The 25,876-nt window shown below is 48.3% G+C and overlaps 1 protein-coding gene across 1 annotated transcript in view; it reads left to right on the top strand.

Moving 5' to 3' along the window:
- Positions 1–25,876, top strand: part of crybg1a (crystallin beta-gamma domain containing 1a) — a 43,817-nt gene that overhangs the window by 16,956 nt on the left and 985 nt on the right. The window contains exons 2-22 of the mRNA XM_054741942.2: positions 3,022–3,163; positions 7,790–9,117; positions 11,268–12,352; positions 12,494–18,837; positions 19,342–19,380; positions 19,456–19,574; positions 19,720–19,900; positions 20,507–20,646; positions 21,001–21,127; positions 21,202–21,237; positions 21,930–22,063; positions 22,146–22,272; positions 22,337–22,482; positions 23,201–23,327; positions 23,403–23,432; positions 23,521–23,633; positions 23,790–23,922; positions 24,005–24,144; positions 24,418–24,541; positions 24,648–24,806; positions 25,152–25,314. Coding sequence (XP_054597917.2) covers positions 3,022–3,163; positions 7,790–9,117; positions 11,268–12,352; positions 12,494–18,837; positions 19,342–19,380; positions 19,456–19,574; positions 19,720–19,900; positions 20,507–20,646; positions 21,001–21,127; positions 21,202–21,237; positions 21,930–22,063; positions 22,146–22,272; positions 22,337–22,482; positions 23,201–23,327; positions 23,403–23,432; positions 23,521–23,633; positions 23,790–23,922; positions 24,005–24,144; positions 24,418–24,541; positions 24,648–24,806; positions 25,152–25,314 — 10,937 coding nt within the window. The remainder of the gene's footprint in view (positions 1–3,021; positions 3,164–7,789; positions 9,118–11,267; positions 12,353–12,493; positions 18,838–19,341; positions 19,381–19,455; positions 19,575–19,719; positions 19,901–20,506; positions 20,647–21,000; positions 21,128–21,201; positions 21,238–21,929; positions 22,064–22,145; positions 22,273–22,336; positions 22,483–23,200; positions 23,328–23,402; positions 23,433–23,520; positions 23,634–23,789; positions 23,923–24,004; positions 24,145–24,417; positions 24,542–24,647; positions 24,807–25,151; positions 25,315–25,876) is intronic.

The following is a 25,876-nucleotide window of genomic DNA, read 5'->3' as shown; positions in this document are numbered from 1 at the left end:
GAGTTGATGGGCGTTACCCAACGGTTTTCACTTTTCATCACTACAGGGTCATTTAGCTTTTTTCAGAGGCTGTTTGTTCTGGGAGCGGGTTGTTTGATGTCATCTGCATATGCAAACATCTCCCCTCTGATTGGCTAACAGCAACGTGGCTCTCACGCTTGCTTGGTTAAACGTGTTAGCTTCTAGCAGCCGAGATGGGCACAAGTCAAAGTGGGCGGGGCCATGAATGCTGATTTTCCCTGTGACATAGAAGATGCTGGCTTTTTCTGACCCAATTGTTTTCCAGCTAATGCAGGAAGACAATTTTCAAGCTCAGCATGCTTGTGCAACTCAGAGTGACGATCGTTTGGATCAAGCGTTACATGTTTTCTCAGTAAACAGGACCTTTAAGAACTGCCCTGTTAGACTTGCATCTCCATCTTTTGCTGTGGCTTTTCTCCACTTGTACGGTTTCCCTAGCCAAGACCAACAGCGGAAGAGATTTTGCTCTGCAGGTCGGTCTAGACACGCTCCATTGGAGCTTCAGTATGATGGAGAAAAACTACAAAGATGGCGTCAGCTCAGGAACAGCCCTCGTTTGAAACAGCTTTAGCGCTAGACTTGGGCGAGTCTTTGAGTCAAGAGCAGGTGGAGGTACTTAAGTCCTTCATTTAGAAAAAGGACGCATTTTGGACCAGCATGGTGGACTGTCCCATTGGTTTCCATAGTGATGAATATGTCACATTGTTCATTGCTCTGATTGGTCCTCAGTGCTGTCCAGTTAAAGACTGCTCAGTTATTCATGGTGAGACCATATTTAAACCCACAGGATGGCTTCCAGGCTACTTTTTCCCGTAGGTGAAACAAAAGAAGGTTTGCAGAAGTGAACATGTTGTCGCTGCATGTTTGAGCTCAGACTGATCCCCAGTTATAGGACATCAGTCAAAGCTCAGCTCTCTTCCTTATTTTTCATCCTGCATTGCAAAACTTCCTATTTGGGAAAACGCCGAGTTCCTGCATGACACAGCTGCACCGCTCTGGGGCACATCCATCTGAAGAGGTGGCAGTCAGCGCATCAAACCAAACACCGTGAGTCAGTTCTCACGCCGGAGGCAACCGCAACAAAACTGCATCAACACAAAACAGGGTGACTTCATGGGACGGTGCTGACAGCCGTGCGTCGGCACCGTCCCACGGTGGCGCAACCTTCAGTCCCTTATGGCTGCATGGAAACGAGCTGGCGCTCGCTCTTTTCTAGAAGACAATGAGTCATTGTAGGAAAAGGAAAACAATCCCAAAACAGACATGTTTGGTTTGATGTTTGGAGATAAGAACAGGATGCTGTTTCTCTGACTGCCTGAGTGAGCATCACATCTGCTTAGTTTCAGTGAAATCACAAGGAAAGAGGGGCTCGTGTAGACTTTAGTTTTAAACGTATGCATGCTGATCCATCCATCCATCCATCCATCGTCTTTACCCGCTTATGCACGCAGGGTCGTGGGGGGCAGGTAGCCGTTTCCAGCAGTCTCTGGGCAAACAGGTGGGGGACACCCTGGACAGGGCAGGGCAACAGAGACGCAGGACAAACAACCAAGCACACCTGAGGACAAGTTTTTGGACTGTGTGAGGAAGCCGGAGCACCTGGAAGGAACCCACGCATGCACCGGGAGAACATGCAAACTCCATGCAGAGAGACCCCAGGCCGGGATGTGAACTCAGGACCTTCTTGCTGCTAGGCAGCGCTAACCACTGTGCCACTGTGCAGCCTGAACTATAAAAGCAGAAATGTTGACAGAATTCCTCTCCTTTCTGTATTTTCCTCCTCCGAGCCCGACCCGTGCTTCATCTCTCTGCCTCCGACCTGCAAGCCGACCCCCGCACACCTCGTTTGTTGTTTTATCTGAAAAAATGCAGCTGGAAGTGAGCGGAGTCAGATTCACCAGGAGTTAGGATGCATTTAAGGAATTATTGAAACTGAGTTCAGTATAAAGGGTAAATACGTTAATTCCCTCCTTGTTGTGTGTTTCTCACCTTTCCCTCGTGGATTACGACACTGAAAGACTAAATCATAAATAAAGAAATAAACTAGACCTAAATCCTAACATCTAAAGGAAGTAGCTTTTCAAAATAAGAGAGAAAGTCAAACCATGAAATGGGAACAAAGGAATTATTTTTACTTTGCTTCTCAAAACGAGCCTAAAGGAACATTTAAATTATATTTAAAAAGCTGAAGCATTCAAATGTGTGTAAATCCGATCCTGGAAGTCTTTTTTTAGCAGATGTAAGTTTAAGATCAGATGGTGTGACTAGAACAAAAAAAGTGGTCAAACATCTGCAAAGCCTTCGTTTTCATTTAGCTGAATCTGTCACGAGGCCTGTTGTTGGTCTCCGTATTAGTTTGTAGTTTTATTTGCATTTTTTTAAAAGACGTAACAATTCCCAGGATTACTGTTTGGGCTTCCTGACATTCCTCATTCTAAAAACCAGTCATGTTCTGCCACCCTGTGGAGAAACTGCAGAGCTGCACGTCATAACCAACGGTGGCCCCAGCCGACATGCCTTCCTTGTGTCCGGATATAATGCATGTTTGTGAATGAGTGAGTCTCTACTGTTGCATCGCAGGCGTGAGCTAAAGCGTGCAGAGTGAGCCTCTGAACGGTTAAACCAAACAGGAACGACTGGTGATCCGTCTGTAAAGCTCAGCTGCAGAAACACCACTCCCTAAAGCAGAAGTAAGGCCTCACACGCGTGCCACAATCCTCCGCAGCTCTCTGGTTGCTCCGAGTCCAGCCGGTGCCTCATGTTGGACCCGTTCGGTGTGTCTTCACCTCGGCACCAGTGGCACTGGAGCTGTCCACGCCGGAGAGCATGCTGCACGCCGAGGCGGATTTAAACTTGTTGTTTCTCACGTTTAAGGGTTTTTCTGAGTTAGGGTACAATCCCAGAGTAAACAGCTCTTTACAATGAGGGGGGAAGCAAAAGCCCGTGACATAACATCCTCTGTTCCTCCCCCTCTCCCCGTTTCCTGCCTCCCTCCACCAGGAGCTTCGACCAGATGAGCGTTTACACAGAGTGCAGTTTCCATCCAGAGTCGGAGTGGGACCCTCAGTCTGAGTACTCCTCCATGATCAGCTTTGACATGTCTCAGCCGGACAGCCCCATGTCTCCCTCCAAATCACCCAAGGTGGGTCTCTTTGTGCATTTTTACCTCCGATGTCTCAGATTTAGGATTGTTCTGCCTAAGCAGGTGTTGCAGCAACCAAGTGGCGGCCACCAATTCTCTCTGAGCCTTAAAATTTAAATGCTGCTTTATTTTTTTCATGCATGTCCTCCGATCTAAGCGGCCTGCTGCAGAGATTGTCTGAAGATACTTTTATAAAATAACATTTTTGCTGAAATATTTGAGTCTCTTTAACTTTAGAAACCCCTTTCAACAAAGTTCTCACGGCTTTTTCCTCTCATTGGACAGAGCTTTTTGTGCAACAACGATTGAACTGACACGTGTTTTTTACTGATAATAGAACCAGAGTTTTAACGTGATTTCCTTTTGTAGGAAAAGCTCGATTCCTGTTAGGATTCAGCTGCAAAGCCCACGCCCCCAGCACCACAGAGGCTCATAAACAGAAGAAAACCTGCTTAGCTGCACTTTTTCTAAAAGACGGGCTCACAAACCGCACGCATCTGATCAGAATCACCATGGCGAAACTGAGAATGGGCTTTTGTCGTTAGGAAGGGGAAGTGATAAAATATTGTGGCAGAAGTATAATGAAAGCAGCTGGATCGGATGGCTTGAGAGTGGCTTGTTCTCCTAAATCAACCGGCTGATTTGTTTCCAACTGAAAACTGCTGATTAAACGGCGTTATGGTGGTCAGAATGAAGCCGCCTCCTCAGTAAAAGGAATGTTTGGGGCATTTTGAAGTCTTCTCCATAAATAAACACAGAATGACCTGTAGATGGCTTCCTGAATGGGCCTCAGTTTGGAGAAACTGTGTTTATGTTGTTCAAGGTTGATGAGCTAACTGCTAGTTTGAGTCGAGCCTAAGCCTAACCCCTCCTTTCCACCGGAGCCGTCAGCAGCACGTTACTGCAGCAGCACGTCTTGCTCGCGTAAGCTGCTGCTTGGCCCTTCCCACGAGACGCGTAGCAGCAGGGGAGCAGCTGTCACCGACCGAGCACGAAGTCACACGAGTGACTTCGTCAGTAAACACAACAACAAGCAGGAGAAAACTACAACATGGCTCCAATAGATTTGTGTTTTATGTTCTGTCCGTTTCATAATCGCCAATACGGACCTGAAAAACAAAGGAGACCGCTAGCTAGGTGATAACTTCTCACGGGGACGCACAGTTAGTAACTTTTTTTTTAAAGTAAAGCAACCGGAAGGCAATACGTTTCTTTATTCTGAAAATCTCGGGAGCTTTGCTCCGTTTCCGCGTCCGATTTCCTGTCTTTCCTTCCCCAAAAATGTCGAACTTGACCCGTTTCAGAGGCGTCACGCGTAGAAAATAGAACCGGCGCGTAAAGGCCGCGACATGCTGCTCCTGAGACGCGGCCGACTCGCGCTGCTGACGGCTCCGGTGGAAAGCCGGGGTAAGTTCATAGCGGCTTTTCTCACCAAAATAAAACGTTTGTGTGCATGAGCCTTTTTAAAAGATACCGTTTATATTTTAATGCATGTCTGTGGAAGAGGATCACGGCCACTGGGAAAGCGTCTTTCTTCTCGTGATTCAGAGAATAAAAAGTCAGACATGTTTTTTCCCGCTTTGTGAGTAACACATTTAAGACATTTGCTGTTATTTTGTTTCTGTTATTTGGTTTTAAAAACAAGAAAAGTAAATATTTTTGCAAAAAAAAATAAAAACCATAAATATTCAGTGCAATTAAAAAAATATCCAAAAGCTGTATTTTCATAACATTTAAATAATAAAGCACAAGTCTGTATTTTTTTTATTTTGTTTGATAATTTTAAACAAATTATCAAGATTTACCGGTGGATCTACGTTCCTACCCTCACCTGTGGTCACGAGCTTTGGGTAGTGACCGAAAGAACGAGATCGCGGATACAAGCGGCTGAAATTAGTTTTCTCCTCAGAGTGGCTGGGCTCTCCCTTAGAGATAGGGTGAGAAGCTCGGTCATCCAGGAGGAGCTCAGAGTAGACCTGCTGCTCCTCCTCATCAAGAGGAGCCAGTTGAGGTGGCTCGGGCATCTGGTCAGGATGCCTCCTGGACGCTTCCCTGGTGAGATTTCCGGGCACGTCCAACTGGGAGGAGACCTAAAGGTAGACCCAGGACACGGTGGAGGGACTGTGTCTCTCACCTGGCCAGGGAACGCCTTGGGATTCCTCTGGAGCGCCGACTCCGGATAAGTGGAGGATGGATGGATGGATGGAAGGAAGGAAGGAAAGAAAGAAAGAAAGAGCCATTCTGGCTCCAGAGTCACTTGCTGCAGACCCTGGATGGATGGATGGATGGATGGATGGATGGATGGATGGATGGATGGATGGATGGATGGATGGATGGATGGATGGATGGATGGATGGATGGATGGATGGATGGATGGATGGATGGATGGATGGAAAGAAAGAGCCATTCTGGCTCCAGAGTCACTTGCTGCAGACCTCTGATCTAGACAAACCTTTTTTCTACCAGAGTGATGGAGTGATGCAAAGCTGACGGCTGTGAAAAGGATTTAAAGGAACATTTACAAGAACTAGCGTGAAAGTTAAGATACAGAAATACATTTTAATCTGAGCTATGCTAATGCTATCATTAGCTCGTGTGTGTTATCAGACACGGATGCTGTTTGGCTCTGGAAACGAGTCAAATCCGAGGATGCACCTGCTGTGGTCATGTATCGAGCCAGAACCCTCTAACTAACCCGCCCGATGCCCTTTCAGAGCGTTTTTAATATCAAGTTACACCCGTACGGTTTCATCTGTAGGAACATGGAGTTCTGAGTCATGCATCGTCTGCTTTGACCCTCTTTTGCACCTTTGCAGGTGTTTCCTCGTGAATCGATGGCAGGTGGGTCAGATAGTGACACGACCTGTGATTAAATGACTTTTTCTAAATGAAACAAAAACTGCTGCGAATTCAAACGAGTAAAGAAACACGTGGAAAGGCAGAGCGTGAGATAAACAAAGCTCAGAACAAAGAGTTGCTATATTTGTTGGTTAACACACGAATGATTACCACAGGTAGGTGTGGTGAGCCAGTAAACAGAAACCAGGTGTGAGGGAGCAACAACAACAACAGAAAACAGCAAACAGAATTAACAAAAGAACAACAATATCATGTTCTCCTTTTGTTTGAGTTCAGTTATTAAAATAAATCAAACTTAAGTGACTAAATCTAATAAAAGAGTCACAAATATGGCTCTGACGGTCTGAGGCGAGCTCCATAAACTCAAACCAGTCAGACCAGTCCTCTGTGTTGTCTGTGTCCACACGAGTGTTGGGACAGACCAACGTGATGTTGGCAAACGTTTCACTTTTATAACAGAATGAAATAAAAGAAGGTAAAACACACAAAAGAAGGAATGGAACTCCTGCTTATTGACTTGAGGATGCAGCTTCATGGGAATCGGATCAGAGTGGGAATTTTCTTTGAAACGGGATAAGGAAGTGGAGCGTTAGGCAGACGTGTGGCGCAATATCTCCACCTACCCGACCCCGGTCACAGCTGGGAGTAAATAAAAGGTGAGCAGGGCTGCACCTACAGAGACTCAAACCCTGAAGGATTCTCCATTCAGAGGTTTTCTGTGAACCGTTGGGATCGATCTGGAGGTAATCAACGCTTCTTCCTCTTCTTAAAGCTAAAACTATTCTAAACTCTTCAGTTTTCCTGCAAACCCTAAAAGTTCTGGTTGCTCGGTGCTGATCCAAACATGTGTTGACCCTTTAGTGGAACGCTTTTGGATAAACCGGGCGTGTTTCTCGTAATTACACTTAAAACGGACTGAATGCTTTATTTCCTCTTTCTGCTTCGCTTTGGCGCACCTTTGACCCATTTCTCTCCGTGGATCGGCTCTGGACGATAAGTTTAATGGCACCACTGATTTGTCCTTCAGCAGATAACTGATGACCCGCTGAGAGAGGACGGGTGTGGCCGCCCTCCACGGGGACAGACACTCCCCTTTCTCTGCAGGATTGTGGATTTCACCAGTTCTAGGTCAAAAATCAAAGCTGGTTTATGACAGAAAAGAGTAAATGTTAGCTCATTTTTATGATTTTAGAATAAAACAGTAATTCAGCAGGGAAACGATCGCTGTTCCTGTTGCTCTCCGTGTGTGGAGTGTTGTTGGAACGCGTCCGCATCACTAAAGGCTGATTTTTATCACGATGGCAGCGAGGTGGTTGTGTTCTTTGGCTCAGTTGGTTTTAAGTGTGATGCAAAAGGATTGTCATGCTGTTCTGCTGCTTTTAAACTGCAGTTTAATTAAACCCTTAAGCTGCACTTTAAATAAGTTTAATATCTGAGTTTTAGTCGTTCAGCTCGATGTTCTGAGTGAGCAGCAGGATTCCTCGGTTCAGTCCTGCCATATAAACGGGCTGAAGTATAATCATGCATGTTTCTGGGGTATACTGTAGATCACATTATTACCCGTATAAAGGTGAAATAAATCATTTTTATGCATCGTAGTTTCTAGACATGTTCATAGATGGAGACTATATTTAAAGAAAACTGGGTTCCATCCATTTATCGTGTAGCTTTATCTGCATGTGATCCACGCCGCAGACAAAAGCAAAACCAATCCAGTCCAGCTTCGTTAATCATCTGTATTTCTACACCTTGTTCTTCCTCTTTCAGAATCCAGAAGAAAAACGGGGAATGCTGGAGCGCATCAGCAGCTTCTTCCATAAAAAAAAGAGCGACCGAAAGCGCGACTCGCAAGCCTCCGAGAGCATAAGCTCGCCTGCATCTCCCCTTTCCCCCCGTTTCTCCCAATCCCAGCAGAAGGATGGGATCAGTGCGTTCGTTCATTCCCTTAAAGGAAAAGGGGAGCTGACGGGGGAACGTTCTGCAGAATCCCGGGACTCTGTCAGTCAGAGCTCCAGCCCCGGCTCCTCCAGCGCCATCTCCCTAACAACGGGTGATCCCGATTTCCCGTTTGCAGACAGCAACAGCAGTGGCAGGAGCAGCGTGAGGGAAGTGTGCAGAGTCCGCACGGCTGAACGCGAAAAGGATGCTGGGAACGCATCCCCCCCTAATGCGGAGCTGGCGCCTGCTGCTCAACCAAATAACTCCGATTTAGACTTTACAAAATCAGTCGTGGAGGAAGTAAGCAAGAGGCTGCAGGTTCAGCTGGATGAGAACGTCCCGACTTCCAGTGAGGAAATCCTTGTTACCCCGACAACCCCGATGGCTCTTAACTCCCCCTTTCCCAAAACCGCAGACACTCCAAAGTCTTCCAACTTAACGTGTATTCGGTTAGCATCAAAGAAAACGGTGGTGCAGGTTGGAGAGAAAGGCCACAGCACTGAATTAAAGGGAATAACTTTATCATCCCAGTCTTCCGTGTCACACAGCATCCCAGCTCAGCAAGGAATACACCCTCCAGGTGCAGCGAGTCCAGGAGTTTCTCCCAGCAGCCTGTCTGCGCAGACCAGTCCGTCACCACCGAGAGAGCAGACTCCCAGAGGGGATTCTCCTGTCCAGATCCACAGAGCCATCTGGGTGGAAACATACCTGGGAGAGGACCAGGAAGGGGAGGGTGGGACGGATCGGGTGAAACAAAAGGAGGATGGCTCAAGAGCAGACTCTCCCCCTGTGCTGGCCATACCTGTCACTGTAATACCTGAGGATGATCCGGTAACGCCTGACCAAGGCCCCTCGGCCCCATCGGACAGCTTCCTATCTGCTGGCAGCGTGCCAGAGCCAGCTTTGGCAGACACTTCCGAGGAATTTCACACAACCACGCTACAGCCGAAAGAGCCAGATGCCGGCACAGTCTCACAGCCAGGTTCGATTCAGGAGACGGGCACACTGAGTGAAAAAGTCGCGACACGCAGGACTGTGACTTCACCTCCGAAGAACAAAGTTTTTGCCCAGAAGGTGTTTATTAACCCGGAGCGGAGTTTGGACGGAGGCGAGGAATGCCGCGGAGCGCTGACCTCGACTGCAGCAGGGCTGAAAGCGTGAGTAACTCCCTCTCTGGTTTTTATTTTCTGAGGTTTAAACGTCTCTTTGATGCTGGGAGGGCCGGAAAACAGGGCGGCTGATGAGGCCGACGCCTGAATGCAACCCGATCCCACAGTTCCCATGTTTCTTTGAACCAGAGAGGAACAATGAGCTTCTGGGAGGTACTGAAATATTCACGACATCAATCGGGGACAGTTTTCACCAACATTCATCGAGTCAGACCATTAAAAGGAATACTGCTGTGTGACAGCGTCACATTAAAGAATACAAACCAATATTACCCGAGCATCGTGTACAGAGCCGGTCGTTGGAGCACCGGTGGCTGAAGGCTGAACAAGATCCGGGGAAAACATCAAATTCTGAATGTTTAGAGCTTTTTGTTCCGGGGAGTCTGGAAACCGACCTTCATGTGCAGATTGACCCGATGGGTCACTCCATCCTTTAGTTGGAGATGCAGCCAAACTTGGCAGCTTATCAAAGTCAACCAAAGCGAGCGGCCTAACCAGTCATTTTAAACTCAAAAAATCAGATTTTTTAAAATCATTTTGGGGTATTAAAACACAATTGCTGAGCAGGAATGAAAAATCAGACACATTTCCTGTTCTTTATCATTTGCACTAGAAGCAACAGATCCTCCGTGTGGATGTTTTCACTTCCTAAATTAAAAATTTCTAAATAATAAACTAAAAAAACTCGTAATCAACCCCAAACAACACCAGGTCAGAGCTGAGGAGGGATCCAGATGTTGGCCCTCGTAATCAGAGACTTTCTACGGCACCAACAGAGTTTTCACTCAGAAATAATACTCTAAGCTTTGTTATTTGGTAAATTTGCAGCTCGTTTGAACAACCATCTTTAGAGCTGTACTTAAAAAATCATTAAGATTCAACCAAAGGCAAGTTTTTATTAAATACAGACTAACATTAAACAGACGCCGCATTTGTTTACTCATCTGTTCTGAACCGCCTGTTCCTGTCTGCCGGGTCCTGGTGTGCATCTGCAGCCGTCACCGGGTGAAAGGCAGAGACAAACCAACGTTCACTAAATAATGATGAAAAGATTCGTGCAGCTCTTGGCTGGTTGGGAAAAACATGCCAATCCTGTTAGCTTAGCTTTAGCATAAAAATAGAAAGAGGAAGCAACTCTACATGCCTCTTCTAACAAGCTCTTCATATTTGTATGTGAAGAGTTCATCCATCCACTCACTCACTCACTCATCCGAGTTTGGGTGGCGGGGGCAGCAGCCTAAGCGCGGGAGGCCCAGACTTCCCTCTCCCCAGCCTCTTGGGCCAGCTCCTCCGGGGGAATCCCACGGCATTCCGTGGACATCCGAGAGACATAAGGGCCTTTCCCATCTGTACCGGGTCGGCCCTGCCCGGGTAGCTCCGGTCGGCCCCAGCCTGGCCCGGTTGATTCCACACATCCTTGCTTGGGTATGCAAGGAATGCAGTCAGAGACATTTTCAGCTTCTAGGTAATCAGCACGATAATGAATTGAGCATGCCTTAAGCCCATGTGGGCTGATTCTACCCACCAATCAGAGGCTTGCTCTAGTGGAAGGTGTGAATTTGCTGTCAGCAGTGGGCGTGTTGGCCCTGGTCAGCCTGAAGCAGACCCCCTCAGAAAGAGGGCTGAAAAACCGTCTGGTTGCACCCTGAAAAAAGGCAGGCCACCAAGATATGTTAGCAAGCGATGCTATCCGGGCCGGGCCGACCAGGTACTGATGGGAATGGCCCAATAGTCCCTCCAGCGTGTCCTGGGTCTCCCTTTAGGTCTTCGCCCGGTTGGGCGTGCCCGGATGAGTTCATGTGCAAAAACAAATTACTCAGATTGTATAAATTTCCACATAATGCATCACTTTATTATTCACTTCAGGTGAAGTTGTTTTTGCAGATGAACTCCTTCTTTATTTGTTGCAGCCCATCAGCAGCGGGAGGGAATAGTTTAGACCAAACCAGATGGACGTTTTCCCGTCTCTTGTCTTTATGAGCTCTCCTGGCCCCCGGCTGCAGCGACTTTTAAACAATCGAACCAAAGAGCTCCGGAGGTGCTTTGAGGTGTGGGAATGCCGGGATGGTTACTGTTTGATTTTTCTCAATCCTTCCCTCAACTTTGTGCTTTCCTTCATGTGTTTTTGTTACTGACAGACCCGCCAGCCCCGCAGACGACAACGATGCAGAAATCAAAGACGTCAGTCTTGAACTTTCCACAACAACAGATGTGACCTCGACGTTTGAAACCAACACTCCCGAACCCACAGCCAAAGAAAAAACGGACTCCGAGGCCTCAGACTTTGGGGATCCCGCTGCACCTTCAGACATGAACAGAGCAAAGCTACAAACGACGGTGTTTGGGGTAAAAAGTCAAGTTTCTTCTAAACGGGGGTTTAAAGGAGCAGCAGAGAGTCCACATACCACAGCTACTGGAACAAAGACCGCATCCTCTGCTGCTGGAAGTAGCACCAGGAATGTGTTAAGAAAGGCAAAGATCTTTACGGAGGGCAGAAAAGCGGAAGCATCCCGAGATTTCCTACTGCAGCGGGAGCACAGCAGTGAGAAATTAGTTCCTCTGTCTCCAGGCGCAAAGGATCAGGGTAGCAGCAGTGCAACAAGCTCAAAATCCAAAATCCCCAAAAGATCAGATAGTGATGTGAAATCTCCAGTAACGCCAGATAAAATTCTACTTCCTGATGTTCCAGGGTCAGCAGGCGCTTCCAAAGTGCAAAAACTACCCAGATCCAAAGAATCTGTGAAACCTCCCGCCAAACCTCTCAGGAAACCAAGTTTTGAGGAAGCTAAAGGTGGGATTTCCAGTCCAGGGGTCACTTCTCCGACAAAAACCGTTTACAGGACGGGAATAAAGCTCCTTAGGGAAAAGTCAGACGACAGCATTAAGTCTGCGAGCCTAGTGAATGGCTTGGAGAGGGAGCATGAGCAGAAAGGCGTTAAGGCGGGGCATCTGCCTGACAGGGAAAGCTCCGATGTCAAACAACAGAAGCCGAACCACCTGGAGAGCAACGCTGTCTTAGCATCCAAGAGTCGGTTACCCGTCTCATTTGCACCCAAAAAAAAGAGCGATGATGCAACTCAGACCGGCAGTGCCAACTCTAAAAGCGTGTTGGCTAGCCAGACGGACCCGAACAAGGCCGAAGCACAGAACCACGGTCCAGAGCAGCAGGAAGCGACTCCTGATGACGAGACTCGAGCTGCAGCTCCAGAGAGTCCCAAGAAAGGTAAGAGAGAGGTTTACATTGTCAGCCTTACAGGGTTACCATAGCAACCGCTTATCTCTACGCTTATTGCTGACTAATATTTAGTTTATGCATTATGGATTTTTCCAGCTGTGCTGAATTTGAGCCGTTTGTGTTTTCCAGGAACTGGAAGCATGGCGTCAGTGAAACTATCTAAATACCTGCCAAGGAGAAGCGTTAGCCACGAAGAGAGCGATACCCAGATCTCTTTTTTCTCCTCATCGCCCACCAAGCAGGAGAAGCCGGTCTTTGCGAGGCTCTCCAAGATGAGCGATGGAGTAAAAGCCCACCACAGATGGCCCGTAAAGGAATCGGCCGAGACCCCGTCATCTGGGAGCAAGCTCCCCGCAAGAGGCCAGAGGAACGTCACCAAACTAAAGCCTGGTGCTCCTCAAGAGTCGGCCAAATCTGAGGATTTAAATCACGGCACGTTTCCTGAGAGCGCCGCCAGAGCTAAAGCTGCTGTCGCGGCGAACAGGAAGAAGGACAGCGACAGCAGGTTCCGGGTCAGGTCTGCCGAGGAGCAGGGTAAAGTTACAGATAAACAGTCTGGTGAGGCCAAAGTGAAAGAAAAAGAGGCCAAAGGCACACGAAGCGCCGCAGCTGGAGAGGTTCCCCTTCAAAAAAGTCTCACAACTATTAGAGATGCTGCTCAGGTCAAAGCTTCAGCAACTGCAGAGGCAGAGGCTGAGCTGCAGATCGGTGATGAGGACCGAGAAACGTCATCCCAGTCACAGATTACTGCTGTAAATAACGCTGGGACCGACGGAGAAGAGCCAGGCGCCAAACAAACCACAGCGGAGTCTCGCATTCAGAGAGAGAAAACACAGAAACGGGAAACACCAACCTCAACGACTTCCCCCACGCTCAGAGACAAAGAGACATTCAAGAAGCTAGCAAGGGACACAAACATCAAATTCATCCAGCAGGAGGAGAACACTGCAGCTCCCGCCTTGGACGTAGCTCACGGGGATGTTTCTGATCCTTCAGCCACACCTGAGCTGGATCACAACTTTCCCTCTGACACAACAACCCACTCTGGTCAGCAATGGGTTTCACTAGCTGAGGAAAGAAGAAAAGACCTCCCTGCTCCATCTGAAGACGAGTGTCATCAAGCAAAACAGGTCCCTTCTGTCTCAGAGAGCTCGAGTGTTGCTAAACGAGCCGAAGCAGGAGCCGAGGATCCAACCAGCCATGAAAACGAGTCCCACGCGTTGCTGCTGGCTGCAGCTAAACCGTCTGACACGGAAAAGAAAAGTAGTGAGGACGTCGGCTGGAAGCCAGCTGAGGCTGTGGACGTTCAAACAGAGACCGTGGCTGTTTGTGAATTACCCAAGAATGTAGAAAATCAGTTGGACAAAGAGGCTCTTTTAAAGGAAGCTGTACGTAGGAAGAGTGACTCAAAAGCAGATGAGTCGCTTAATGAAGCAGCAGTAGAAAACACTGAGTCACACATCAGTTACACGGAGAAGCTCAAAGGAAAAACGATGGAGGGTGAAGCAGCAGCAGGAAGATCTACAAAGTCAAGCAAACCAACTGGTCTGTCACCGCAGGAGAAGCGCTTCCAGCCTGAAGCTAAAGAGGAACCGCAGATGGTGGCCACAAAGAGCTCTGAAGGAAGGAGGACGGATGCCGAACCAGCTGCAGCCAGTCTGGCTGATGCAAGGCGGCGTGTTTTACAAGAACCTGCAGAGACAGGTGGTAAGAAGACTGCAGCATGGGAGCAGCAAAGGAAGGCGCCGTTAGGAAAAGCTGGGCTTAAAACCAGGAGCGAAGGTGTCAGTGATACGGGACGGAGTCTGGACTACAAAGATGGAGGCACACAAAGACCAATTACAGGAGAGGCTGGATTTGAAGAGGTCGTTAAAAACAGAGAGAAGATAACTGATGCATCAACAGAGTATAAATGTCCGAGTGTTAACCAAGAAGAGAACCTAAACTCAACTCTAGATCTGAAGTCCTTCAGGACCGAGGTGCAGACCGCTGCAGGAGTTAAAGATGCTTTACGGATGAAAGGTTTGGAGACCAAGACAGAGCCCCAGACTGGGATCCAGGTAGACCAGAGGTCCATGATTGATGCACACCCAGGTGGGGACAGAATAAATCAAGCTGTGGGCGTGAACCGTGAATCAGATCAGAAATCAGAGGTTTTAAAAACTGAAGAAGAAGGGACAGCAGGACCTCAGGAGATGGTCACAGCTCCCAGATTTAACAGTGTGAGCTCGGATGAGTACGGAGATAAAAAAGCAACCGATGCTGTGAAGTCTTCAGAGGGTTTGGTGTCTGAAGCTTTAACTGCTGTCAGCGATGACGGTAAGCTGCAAGTTCAGATGAACATACGTGTTGATGAGCATGATGGGACAAGAGCCGATCACGCCAAATCTACAATAAACCAAAAGTTAAGAACAGAAGCTCAAGAGAAGGACGAGGAGAGTCCAATTCAAAGGATAAAGGTTCCAGCCATCAAGGATCAAAGTGCTGAAGGAGCCAAAGACAACTCGGTGGACGTTTGGGTGGAAGAGCCAAGAACTGCAGATGTTACTAATGAAAGGAAAATCTCCTCAGACCAAAGGTCTGAAGACACTCTGGCACCAGAGAACCAGGTGAGCACCCACAGTGAAGGTCCTAAAGGAAGAGCTGATTCACCTGTAGAGAGTTTGGTGCAGAAGACAGCACCTCCAGCTGATACTGGTACAGTTAGAGCCCAGCAGGTCCAGAAGCCCGCATCTGCTCAAGAACAGGATGTAGGCACGGCGGAACCAAAGATGGACAAATGGGGAAAAACTGAACTTCAATGTCATAAACTGGAACCAGAACCACAGACCGTTGGTGTTGAAGCTCAACAGGAGACAACCGTGGATTCTCAGGTTTCTAACGCTGCACCTTCAGACAACAAAGCAACCAACGCGAAGAGCAAAGTCAAACCTTTATCTGACCAGAGTTTGGTGCACGAGACAGCAGCTCCCGTTGGTGTTAGTACAGTCGGTGACCAGCAGGTCCAGAAGACCTCATCTCTAACAGAACAAGAGGCAGACTATGTGGAACCAAAGAAGGGCCAGTTAAAAGCTGGACTTCTGGATCATAAATCAGAACAAAAGTTTGGTGCTAACGTTAGACAACGGACAGCAGCAGGTTCCACAGTTCCTGCATCTCTACGCTCTCATGACGAAGGAACCAAAGTCACGGATCTATCTGAAGAGAGGGTGGCAAATGAGACAGCCTCTTCAGTCACCGACCAACAGGTCCAGAAAGCTACATCTGTTAAAGAACGAGATGCAGACCCAGTGAAACCAACCATGGACCGGTCAAAAGCTGAGCTACTACGTCATAAATCAGAGCAAGAGCCGCAGGCTGTTGGTGCTGAACTTCAACTGGAAAAGGCCGTGGATGGCCAAGTTCCTTCGTCTGTGCGTTCATCCAGCAAAGAAACCAAAGTCAAGGATTTATCTGTAGACGGTTTGGTGATCACGACAGCGGCTCCGGTTGATGCTAGTACTGACCAACAGGTCCAGAAGCCCTCATCTGTTCAAGAACCAGATGCAGACACGGTGCCACCAAAGTTAGCACAGTCTGAACTGGCCAGGTGCAAACTGGAACAAGAACCTCAGACATTTGGTGCTGAAGTTCAACAGGAGACAACAGTGGATTCCCAAGTTCCCGCATCTGTGTGTTCAGATAACAAAGGAACCAAAGTCCAAGAATCACCTGAAGAGAGTTTAGTTCACAAGACCGCAGCTATAGATCCCATTAGTGAGGCCACCAATGGACATGACCTTGTTTCTGTAACCGGCAGACGTCACGATGCAGAGAAACCAAAACCAACAGAACAATCTACACGTTCTAATGTCGACCAAACACTCCGACTGGATCCTTCAGCAGCAGAAACTAAAGAGGAGAAAACTGGAAATCATGCCCAAGAGAAAACCGTTACCACCGTCACGGCTCGGAGCGCCGAAGAAACCAAAGACAACCAGGAAACAAAGAAGACACCAACGGACAGTCTGGTGCAGCAGTCAGCTAGTAAAGTTCAGCTCGTTGGTCATGGAGACCATGAAAGGAACACAATAAAAACAGACCAGGACACGCCAGCAGAGTCCGAAACAGAAACCATGGAAATCAAAACCCCAGAAATGACTAGATTAGGTCAAATTACAGAGCAACTAATCACAATCTCTGCAGGTCCGAGTGCTGAAGGAGCTAGAGACCACTCAGCACCGAAGGGTGGGTTAACAACAAATACTTCTTTCAGAGCTGGACGTAATCAAGATCCAAATATAAAAACCTCCGTAGATGAAAATGTAAACATGACTAAACCAGACCAAGACAAACCAGCAGAATCTGAATGTGAAAGCCAAACATTAGAACAAGAGACGGAGATTATAAGGTATGAAATTAAAAAGAAGACCACAGAAGCACGGCGTGTGGGTGTAATCCAAAGCCCCGGTCATTCTGAAGGTCCCAAAGTATCGACTGGTGTCAAAAACGTATCTTCAGGGGGTGTCGTGGATGGAACGGCACCTAAAGAGGAGGTTCAGAGGTCCAACGTGACTGGAGAGACCGATGTGGACGTAATGGAACCAGACCAAGAAAAACCAGCAGAATCTGAATATGAAAATCAAAAATCCGATCAAGAGACAGAAATTATAAAATTTGAAATTAAAAAGAAGACAACAGAAACACAGCATGTGGGTGTGTTTAAAAGCCCTGCAAGTGCTCGTACTGAAGGTGCAAAAGAGATGACTGAAGTCAAGGATTCATCTTCAGAAGGTTTAGTGGGTGAAGCAGCACCTACAGAGAAGGTCCAGAGGTCCAAAATCATTGGAGAGCAACATGTGGTCAAAACTAAACCAGACCGAGACGCACTGGCAGGACCTAACTATCCAGATGCAGACCAGACAGAAACATCTGGAACAGTCGTAGTAGGATCCTCAGAGGGTGCAAAAGAGGCACATATCCAAGAGCGGAAAGCCAAAAGTCACGGCGTCGAAGATTCTGAAGAGAAAACTAAAAGCGAACCATCTCCAGTAGGTAGTTTGGTGTATGGTGCTGCAGAACACATTTACCCAAAGAGCCAGATGTCTTCAGCTGTCCAAAGAGATGCTGTGGACATTAAAACACTCGTGAGAACTTCTGATTTCAAAGCTCCTGATGCTAAACTAGAACACGAACCAACGGCAGTTCAAGAGAAGTCAAGGGGTGATGCCAAATTAGCTCAACCTGAAACTGCAGCTAAACAAGATGTACCAGACACGAATGTTGTAGCAGCCCAAGCAGAAGTGCTCGCAGCTGGTTCTGTTGGATTTCCCCGGAGCACTGATTTTCAGAGGAACGACGAGGCGGCTACAGGGACGACTGCGACTCATCCTGGATTACAAAAGACAACGTTTAATGAAAGCATGTCTCTTTGTGGCCCAAAGAAACACCCCGCTCTACTTCAAAGCCTCCAGCCCAACACGGAGTCTCCGTCTACCTGGCTGGATGTAGAACACCGCCAGAAAAAGAAAAAGGAGCGTAGAAGAAAAAGGGATCCGTCATCTCCTGCCAGCGAAGATGAATCCCTAGAGCCGGATGACATTGACCAGTTTCTAAGGAGTGTGAAGACGGGTGGAATTCCTTTTTCATTGCCCCCAAAAAAGCATGTTCGCAAAAAGTCCCCAACTCCACCTTTTGCCATGCCCGCCATCAAGGAGGACCATTTCGAACGGACGTTTGATCCTGAGGAATTTAAATTCGGCTTAAGGAAAAAGGACACGCGTTTGGATGCTTCTCCGGGTCTTCTGATTAAACAAAAGGCAGCTGACCGGGAAGGCCGAAGCTTGGAAAAGAAAAACACCTCAGCAGATGAAGCTAAAGCGCTCAAGGTGGGCGGGGTCAAAGAGGAGGCCCGAGGTGAAGCCGTTCAAGTCGAGGGGGAAAACAACGAGCCCGGGAAGATGACGTCAAGACTTGGAAGGATGTCCATCCTCTCTAGTTTGCTAAGCTCCCCTCGCACCTCCAGGAAGAGCAAAGAGGAAGTTCCCTCTGTCTCGAGCAGCACGGCGTCTTCCAGCCAGCAGCAAGACGTTCCCTCTCTCAGGCAGGTGGGGGTTCGTGACTTGCCTCTGCCAGCAGCCACGGCTGATAACGGGGGAGTCAAAGTCACTGATCAAGGCTCGATTATGGGAGGTGGTACAGACACAGTAAGCGAGTCAGCAGTTAGCCCCTCCCCTCCGCCTTCTCTGCCTGCATTCTCAGACATGAAGCTGACTGATCACGCAGAGAAATACCTCAAGAAGGAAAACGGAGTATCTGAGGCCTCCCAAGACGCTTTTCAGGCGCCTGAGCTGAAATCTGCTACTATGGAACAGAAGTTGGTAACAGAAGCCTCTTCTGTGGATGTGAGGCAGAAGGAGCCTGCAGAGTTGTCTCCTAGCACCAGCAACAGTCAGCAGATCACTCACAGCGGGCTTTCTACTGCTAAACCGAAGGTAAGCCTGCAGTTTCACTAAAACCTTCTTTATTTCACTTCCTGCTGACGTTCATCGTTCTCAGCGCCTCAGTGAGTTCAGTCCTACAAAGCGTTGCAACAACGCATAGTCCGTCTCCATGGTGACACATGTCCTGATTTGTACGCAGTGCCTTTTCTGTGTCTGGGACTTTTGTAAGCGAGTCATGAATCATTTGCAAGCAACAGCAAGACGAGTGAACTTGTTCGCTGTGGGGAATTTTGGACAGGAAGTGTTTTTTCCAAGAGCAGCGTGTCAGTTTGCTAACTGGACGTTTGCACGAGCAGGCATGGGACAAGCTCGGCACAAACGTCCTAATTCATCCGCATCAAAGCAAATCCAAACTCATAAAAACAGGTTGTTGATAGATTTAACAAGCTGAGATGTTTTTGTTTTACTTTTTTTTACTTTGAATGGTTGAAATTGGTACAAAAGACACTTTTCAGCCGTGAAATGATGTGAAGCATCTGCCTTGTTGTCTCACAGACCCCTGCTGTAAGAGGGTTCCACAAAAGACCCGGAAAGGTACGATTGGAGAACGATTTCTGGCTGCATTCACGTTCCTGCTTCCACTGATGTCCTTCTCGTCTGTTTGTGCAGATCGTAATACACGAGCATGCTCAGTTTGGAGGGGAGGCGTACGAGATCTACTCTGACGTAGAAGATTCCTCCACAATGAAGCTGTCTCCAGTAATATCAGTCAAAGTCATCCGAGGATGGTGAGGGTTTCTTACCGAATCCAACACAGGTGGCGCCGCTCCTGGAGTTGCCAGTGTAACGCGTGGTGCCAGATTGCCTGTGGCAGCTTTTTGGTTCATATTAATAGAAGGATGAGATATTTTAAGACCATGTGTTTCATTCCAGCTGGCTTCTGTATGAAAAAGCAGGCTTTCAGGGCCGGACCATCGCCCTGGAAGAAGGTCCGACTGAGCAGATAGTGAACATGTGGACCGAGGAGGGAACTCCAGAGACCTTAGACGAAATGGGTCGGCCTGTTCTGACGTCGCCGCCGCTGGTCATAGGTTCACTCCGACTAGCAGTCAGAGTGAGTTACACTTACCTGCTTTACGTCTGACCTTTTTTGTTTTGCATTTTGATCTCAGAAAGTAAATTTCTGTCAGGAATAAAGAAGCAACCTATAAAGGGACACCATCCAAGTTTTCCTTCATGTTCCTGAGCCAGTATGTGCCAAAATGACCCTTTACAGGGTTAATGAAAGGCCACTCGGACCTCACCGCTCTCTGTGGCCAGAATATCGCACTTGCAACTTCAGAGTGCCAGCTGCCACATGTTGGACTTACCTGGGACTGCACTCTGCTTCCAGCACGTTTCCTGCATGAGCACAGCTGGTTTATTTAGTGATGAGCTGCTCCTGTAGACACTAACGAAGGCTGGGCACGCACAGCGAGGGTTCAACCACAGAGGTTTGAAAATGGACACTAGGAGGTGCTAAAAGCAGGCAAAACGGCCAAGTGTGCCTTTAAAAAACGGTGTTACCTCTCATGTGCCCTGCCTCGAGACTGCAGACGCAAAAGTGGCATTCTTGCTCTAAACCGACATATTGAATAGATTCCCCCTCGAAATGAATGAGTGAATTAATGCATGGCTATAAGGAAGTGTGGCTATTTTTGATTCTGATTATTTTCTGCAGGATTACAGTTCACCTCAAATTGATCTGTACGCTGAGGTGAATGGGATGGGGATGATGTCATCATACTGCGACGACGCCGTAGAGCTGGGCTCCTACGGGATCCCTCGGACCACGGGCTCCATCAAGGTTCACTCTGGAGTGTAAGTTCAGATGCAGGTGATGACGCGTCTAAATATTTTCACAGAAGACTTCCAAAGCGGGAAAGACTCGTGTGCGACACAAACAGGAAGTAGGAGACGAGGTTTGCCTGCTTCATTCACTGATGATCCTGCTGTAACCCACCTAATCTGGATTTTTGCGTTCACTTTAATGCACTTTGGGAGTTCTGCGCTGCAATTTTCTAACAAATGAAGTTTTGCACCACCTTCAGCAAAAATCTCCCAGATGCACAACCTCTGGAGGTGTGAAGGAAGTGCAGTGTCAGGCTGTAGGTGGTCAACGGGTTTTCATTCCTGTAATGAACTCTTTCTGCCACCATCTGCTCTCTGCGTCAGCTGGCTGGTGTTCTCCGATCCTGGATATGAAGGACTGCTCGGTGTTCTGGAGGTGGGAGAGTACCCCTGTCCGGAGAGCTGGGGGTTCCCTGAGCCTTTCGTCGGCTCCCTCAGACCCCTCAGGATGGTACGACGCTCTGCATAAACACGTGACTGGTGCTTGATCAGAAACTGTTCTGACCGTTTGTCTGTCCTTTTCAGGGAGCTTTAAGGGTGGAAAACCTGTCTGACGTTAAGGTTGGTTTATGACTGCATTGCCATGTGTTGCTGATGTGATTCATTAGGAGTACGGCTCGGCTTGAATTAAAAAAGTTGTGAAACTTTGCAGTTTAGCCCCAAAATGTGTGCCCACGAGGAGACGAGAGGAATGCTTTTGTGCGGTGTGGTTTAAAAGGGAGGAAGTCACGAATCTCAGCGAACTTTCCGACTGAAGCTGGGAAAGAGTTCATGTTTCCCAGTGGCACTGCAAAAGTTATCCTGCAGACAGGTCTTCAGATTTTTCTCCTGGTTCAAGCGCGTGCTGAACAAGGACGTGGTCCAACACCAGCCAGTGAATTTTCCCTCACATGAATATTCATAAACGCTATCAAAGCGTGCTGACAGAGCTGCACCGTCCAGACTTCCACATCCTTTAATGCATCCTTTCCATTAAAAAGGGACTTTATTATGTGCCAAACTAGGTTCGTAGCTACTTTATGCACGTTGTTCCTGTTTAGCCTGTTGCTGCATGTTTGCAATAATTGAATTGTGCGAAAAGAGAAGACAACCTCGGGAGAAGATCGTGAGGCTCTGGTACGCCGACAGCTCTCAACCTGCAGCCTGCCTTCGTAGTCGAGGCGCTCGTATGATAGACGGCCTAGAGGGACGCGGGGACGTGGAACGAAAGGCATTTAGACACCTCCCTCACACGCTGATGTTCTCCTATCCAGGCTCTCGTGTTTGAGAAGCCCAACTTTGAAGGGGAGTGTTTAGAGCTGGAAGGGGATGCCTGCAACCTGCTAGAGCAGGACGTGAGGAGGACTAAACTTTCTGCAGTGGGCTCTATAAAGATTCTGGGTGGCCTGTGAGTATGTAGAAGAGCTGATTTTGGACGTTGCTTCAGTAAGGATGTAGAAACTTAAAGACGTGTGTTTTTGCTTGTGAAGCTGGGCCGGATACCTGGAGGCAGACTTTGAAGGGCAGCAGTACGTCCTGGAGGAGGGGGAGTATCCCCACTTCAGTGAGTGGGGAGGTTCTGAAGATGGACTCCAGTCGCTACGACCCGTTGTTGGAGTAAGTACCTCCAACGGGATTTCCAGCAATCAGAAGCGTGTGCCTCACTTCTAACTCCCCACAGGATTTCCAGTCCCCCCACATTAAACTGTTTGGCGACCTGGACTTTAATGAGCTGAGGGTCAACGCCGACCTGCTCGGGCCGGTTGTCGACATGGAGGCAATCGGCCACAGCCCCAGAACCAAGTCCATCAACGTCACTGGGGGGGTGTAAGTAACACCGATCCTGTTTCTAAAATGAAGTTTGGATTGTTTAACTGGGAGGGAAACGTGAAGCTTCTGGGTGTGTGCTTCTCACCTTACACACACACACACACACGCACACACACACACACACACACACACACACGCACACACACACACACACACACGCGTGCGGCTCAGCGGATGAATAATGAATACACCGAGGGATTTTGTAACTGATGAACATGTCTGACACCATCTCTTCGTTGCTTCAGGGCAAATATTCTAACTAAATTACCCACAAGTCGACCTAAAACCAGGATTTAAAGGACGAAGCGTCGCCAGTAAGAGCCATGGCTGTCGTTAAGCTCCTCCTCCCTCTCTGCCGTGCTTCGGCTTCAAGCCCCTCCCCACAGAGAAGACCCTTTATTACACTTCTCCTGTCTTCAGCTTGGCTCAGTGCCACTTTAATTTGATCTGATCCTAGTTGTTAGGATCTTTGCTTTGAGCCGGCCTCACCTGTGTTTTTACAACGCCATAACTTCCTCCTGTTCATCATGTTAGCTTTGCTTCTGAAGTCAGAGATTGAATCGCTTTCCTCAAAAGTCCGTTTACGGTCTCCAAAACCAGCGTTTGCCTTCACCAAGCCTTCAAATCTCACTCCTAGAACTCAAACAAAGAACAAGTTCGGAGGTGGTCGTCGCCGCAATGCGACGCCGTAAGTTTTTACATGTTTACGTTTCAGCTGGGTGGCGTTTGAAGAGCCTGGGTTCAGCGGAGAGCTTTACGTTCTGGAGAAAGGCATGTATGCAAAACCCGAGGACTGGGGAGCTCAGAACATAAAGATCTCATCCCTGCAGCCCGTCTTTCACGTAAGGAGTTCAGTTCTGGATTTGACTGTTTGGATTGTTACTTCGTTCGTTCACTCCCTCCTCTTGTCCGCGCAGGATCTGCTAACAGGAGCAACAAAGTTCAAGGTAAAATGTCCTTATTCTTAGATTTTTGTTCTGTTTTAAGAAGATTTTGTGCAGTTTTGGTTTGTTTCTGAGGTTCTTTGTGTTACAGGTCCACTTGTACTCTGAACCTGACTTTCAGGGAAGGCTGCTGGTCCTGGAGGACAGCTCACCAGCTCTGGGCGAAGATTTCTCACCCAAGTCCTGTAAAGTTCTGACGGGCAGGTAAGGCTTGGAAACGAGTCCTTATTGCAGCTCTCCTCTGCTAGTTCCTGAAACGAGCACACCCGAGCGCGACTGACAAGGCGCTCATTCCTAGAGACCACTGCAGACGTGATGATTACACGCGTGAACCACACCTTTAATGTCTTTGTGTGCCAGCTGGGTGGCGTTCGAGGGAGACAACTTCACAGAGAACATGTATGTTCTGGAGGAAGGAGCGTACCCCAGCGCAGAAGCTATGGGCCTCCCGTCATCGGACTCCAGCATTCGATCCATGCAGCCCAGCGGACATGTGCGTTTCCTCCGGGAGTGCGGTCACATGTGCAGCTCACTCGTAAACCGTGCACGTTCACATGAATCTCTTTCTTCTCCAGGAGTTCTCTCTGCCCTCCATCACTGTGTTCAGCAAACAGGGCTGCAGAGGCCGCAGGACAGTGTTGACCAGAGGGACCGTCAACCTGCCTCAGACAGGCATGGATGCTCACGTGCGCTCCCTGGTGGTGGAGGGAGGAATGTACGTAAGCATCTTTTAGTTTTAGGTGCCTTTACAACAAAATCTGTTAGAAACACAAAAACACACAGAAATCAGCTGTTAGGCTACGTTGTGATTAGCTGCTGCGCGTCTTTAAATTTAACACTGTTTGTGCATTTTATAAAATAATGTTGGAAATCATAAAATTCTCTTTGTGTTTGAATTTTTGAACCAAATCTGTTAGATGTGGAAAAAGTCATAAACTAAGGAAATGTGTCAATACTTGGAGGTTTTAATGGAAGATGCTGTCTGCAGGTGGGTGGTGTATGAAGATAACAACTACAGAGGTCGGCAGCTGCTTCTCCAACCGGGTGAAGTAGGAGATTTGTGGGAATACGGCGGCTTTCAGCGAATAGGATCCCTTCGTCCGTTAGCGCAGGTAAAAAGGACAGAAATGCACCAATCAGAAACGACCTGCTAGGTTTGTGTTCTCCAGTACAAAGAGAGTTATCAGACTTTCATTTCAAACCGTTCCCCTTCAACAGAAACCGACGTACTTCCATCTGCGGAATAAAGAGACGGGATATGCGATGTCTCTGACGGGAGCGCTGGATGACATCAAGCTGATGAGAGTCCAGGTGGTGGAGGAGACGGGAGGAGAAGAGCAGATCTGGCTCTACCAGAACGGTCGGATCTCATGCAAGGTACCAGACGCCTGAAACAGACCGCAACATAAAGACGTTGCTTTGGGGCAGCAGCAGCTCGGGTGGCAGAGGTGGTTGTAGGTACGACCCCCGCTCCCAGCAGAGAATGCTGCTGTTGTGCCCTTGGACCCGCTGGAGGTGGTCAGAGGGGCCGGTGGCGCCTGTGCTCGGCAGCCTGGCCTCTTGTCAGTGCGCCCCAGGGCAGCTGTGGCTACATGGTTGCTCATCACCACCAGCGTGTGAATGACTGACGGTGTTGCAAAGCGCCTTGGGGGGTTCCAGGACTCTAGAAGGCGCTGCATCAAATACAGACCCAGTCTAAGTCCACTTGTGGTTTCTGTCCAGGTGGTGGAGGACTGCTACCTGGAGACGGCGGGCAACGTGGTGATGGCAGGAAGCCGGCTTTGTGTGTCTCCCGAACAAGGCAAAGACAACCAGCTGTGGAGCATCACTCAGGACGGTTTGGTGCGCTCCCACCTCAACCCTGATCTGATCCTGGAGGTCAAAGGTCAGTCAGCTCTCTTTAATCACATCTTTGTTGAAACGTCCTCCCAGGGCTCAGCTATTCATCGCTTTCTGATTGAAATTGCGATTGCAAATGATGAGAGCATGTTGCCAACACTGCAGATTTTTGTAGCGCGTCTGACTGACCCGGGATCTGTTGTGTCGACTCTCCGCATGTCCAAGGTTGTAAAGGTTTTACGGAGGCCTGAGCTCGGCATTTGAGCCGGGTCAGCGGTGCATCAGCCGTGAGATTGTTAGGACAACGTGCATTTGGTCGTTTTTGAGGTTTTTTTCCCCATCTGGTGCCTCTGCAGCCATTATTTTTTATGGCTTCATTATTTTTTAACTCCGTCATTCATTTTCTCACTCAGCACCATTTGTGTGTGAGAGGAAAGGTCGGAGAGGCTGATTCAGTGGTTTCCTACACCCGCAGGGAAGGGATTTACCGTAATGACATTAAAAGGGCATCTTCTCTTCTTTCAGAAACCGTTTGAGTTGTTTTAATGGTACAAACTGTAGTTACGGTAAGTATGACTGCAAAAAGTGTGCAGGTGGGTTAGTTGTGT

This window comes from Nothobranchius furzeri, chromosome 18 (assembly GCF_043380555.1).
Source record: "Nothobranchius furzeri strain GRZ-AD chromosome 18, NfurGRZ-RIMD1, whole genome shotgun sequence".
Taxonomy (NCBI): Eukaryota; Metazoa; Chordata; class Actinopteri; order Cyprinodontiformes; family Nothobranchiidae; genus Nothobranchius; species Nothobranchius furzeri.
Note: the sequence above shows the minus strand (reverse complement) of the source record. Positions and strands in the feature narration are given on the sequence as shown.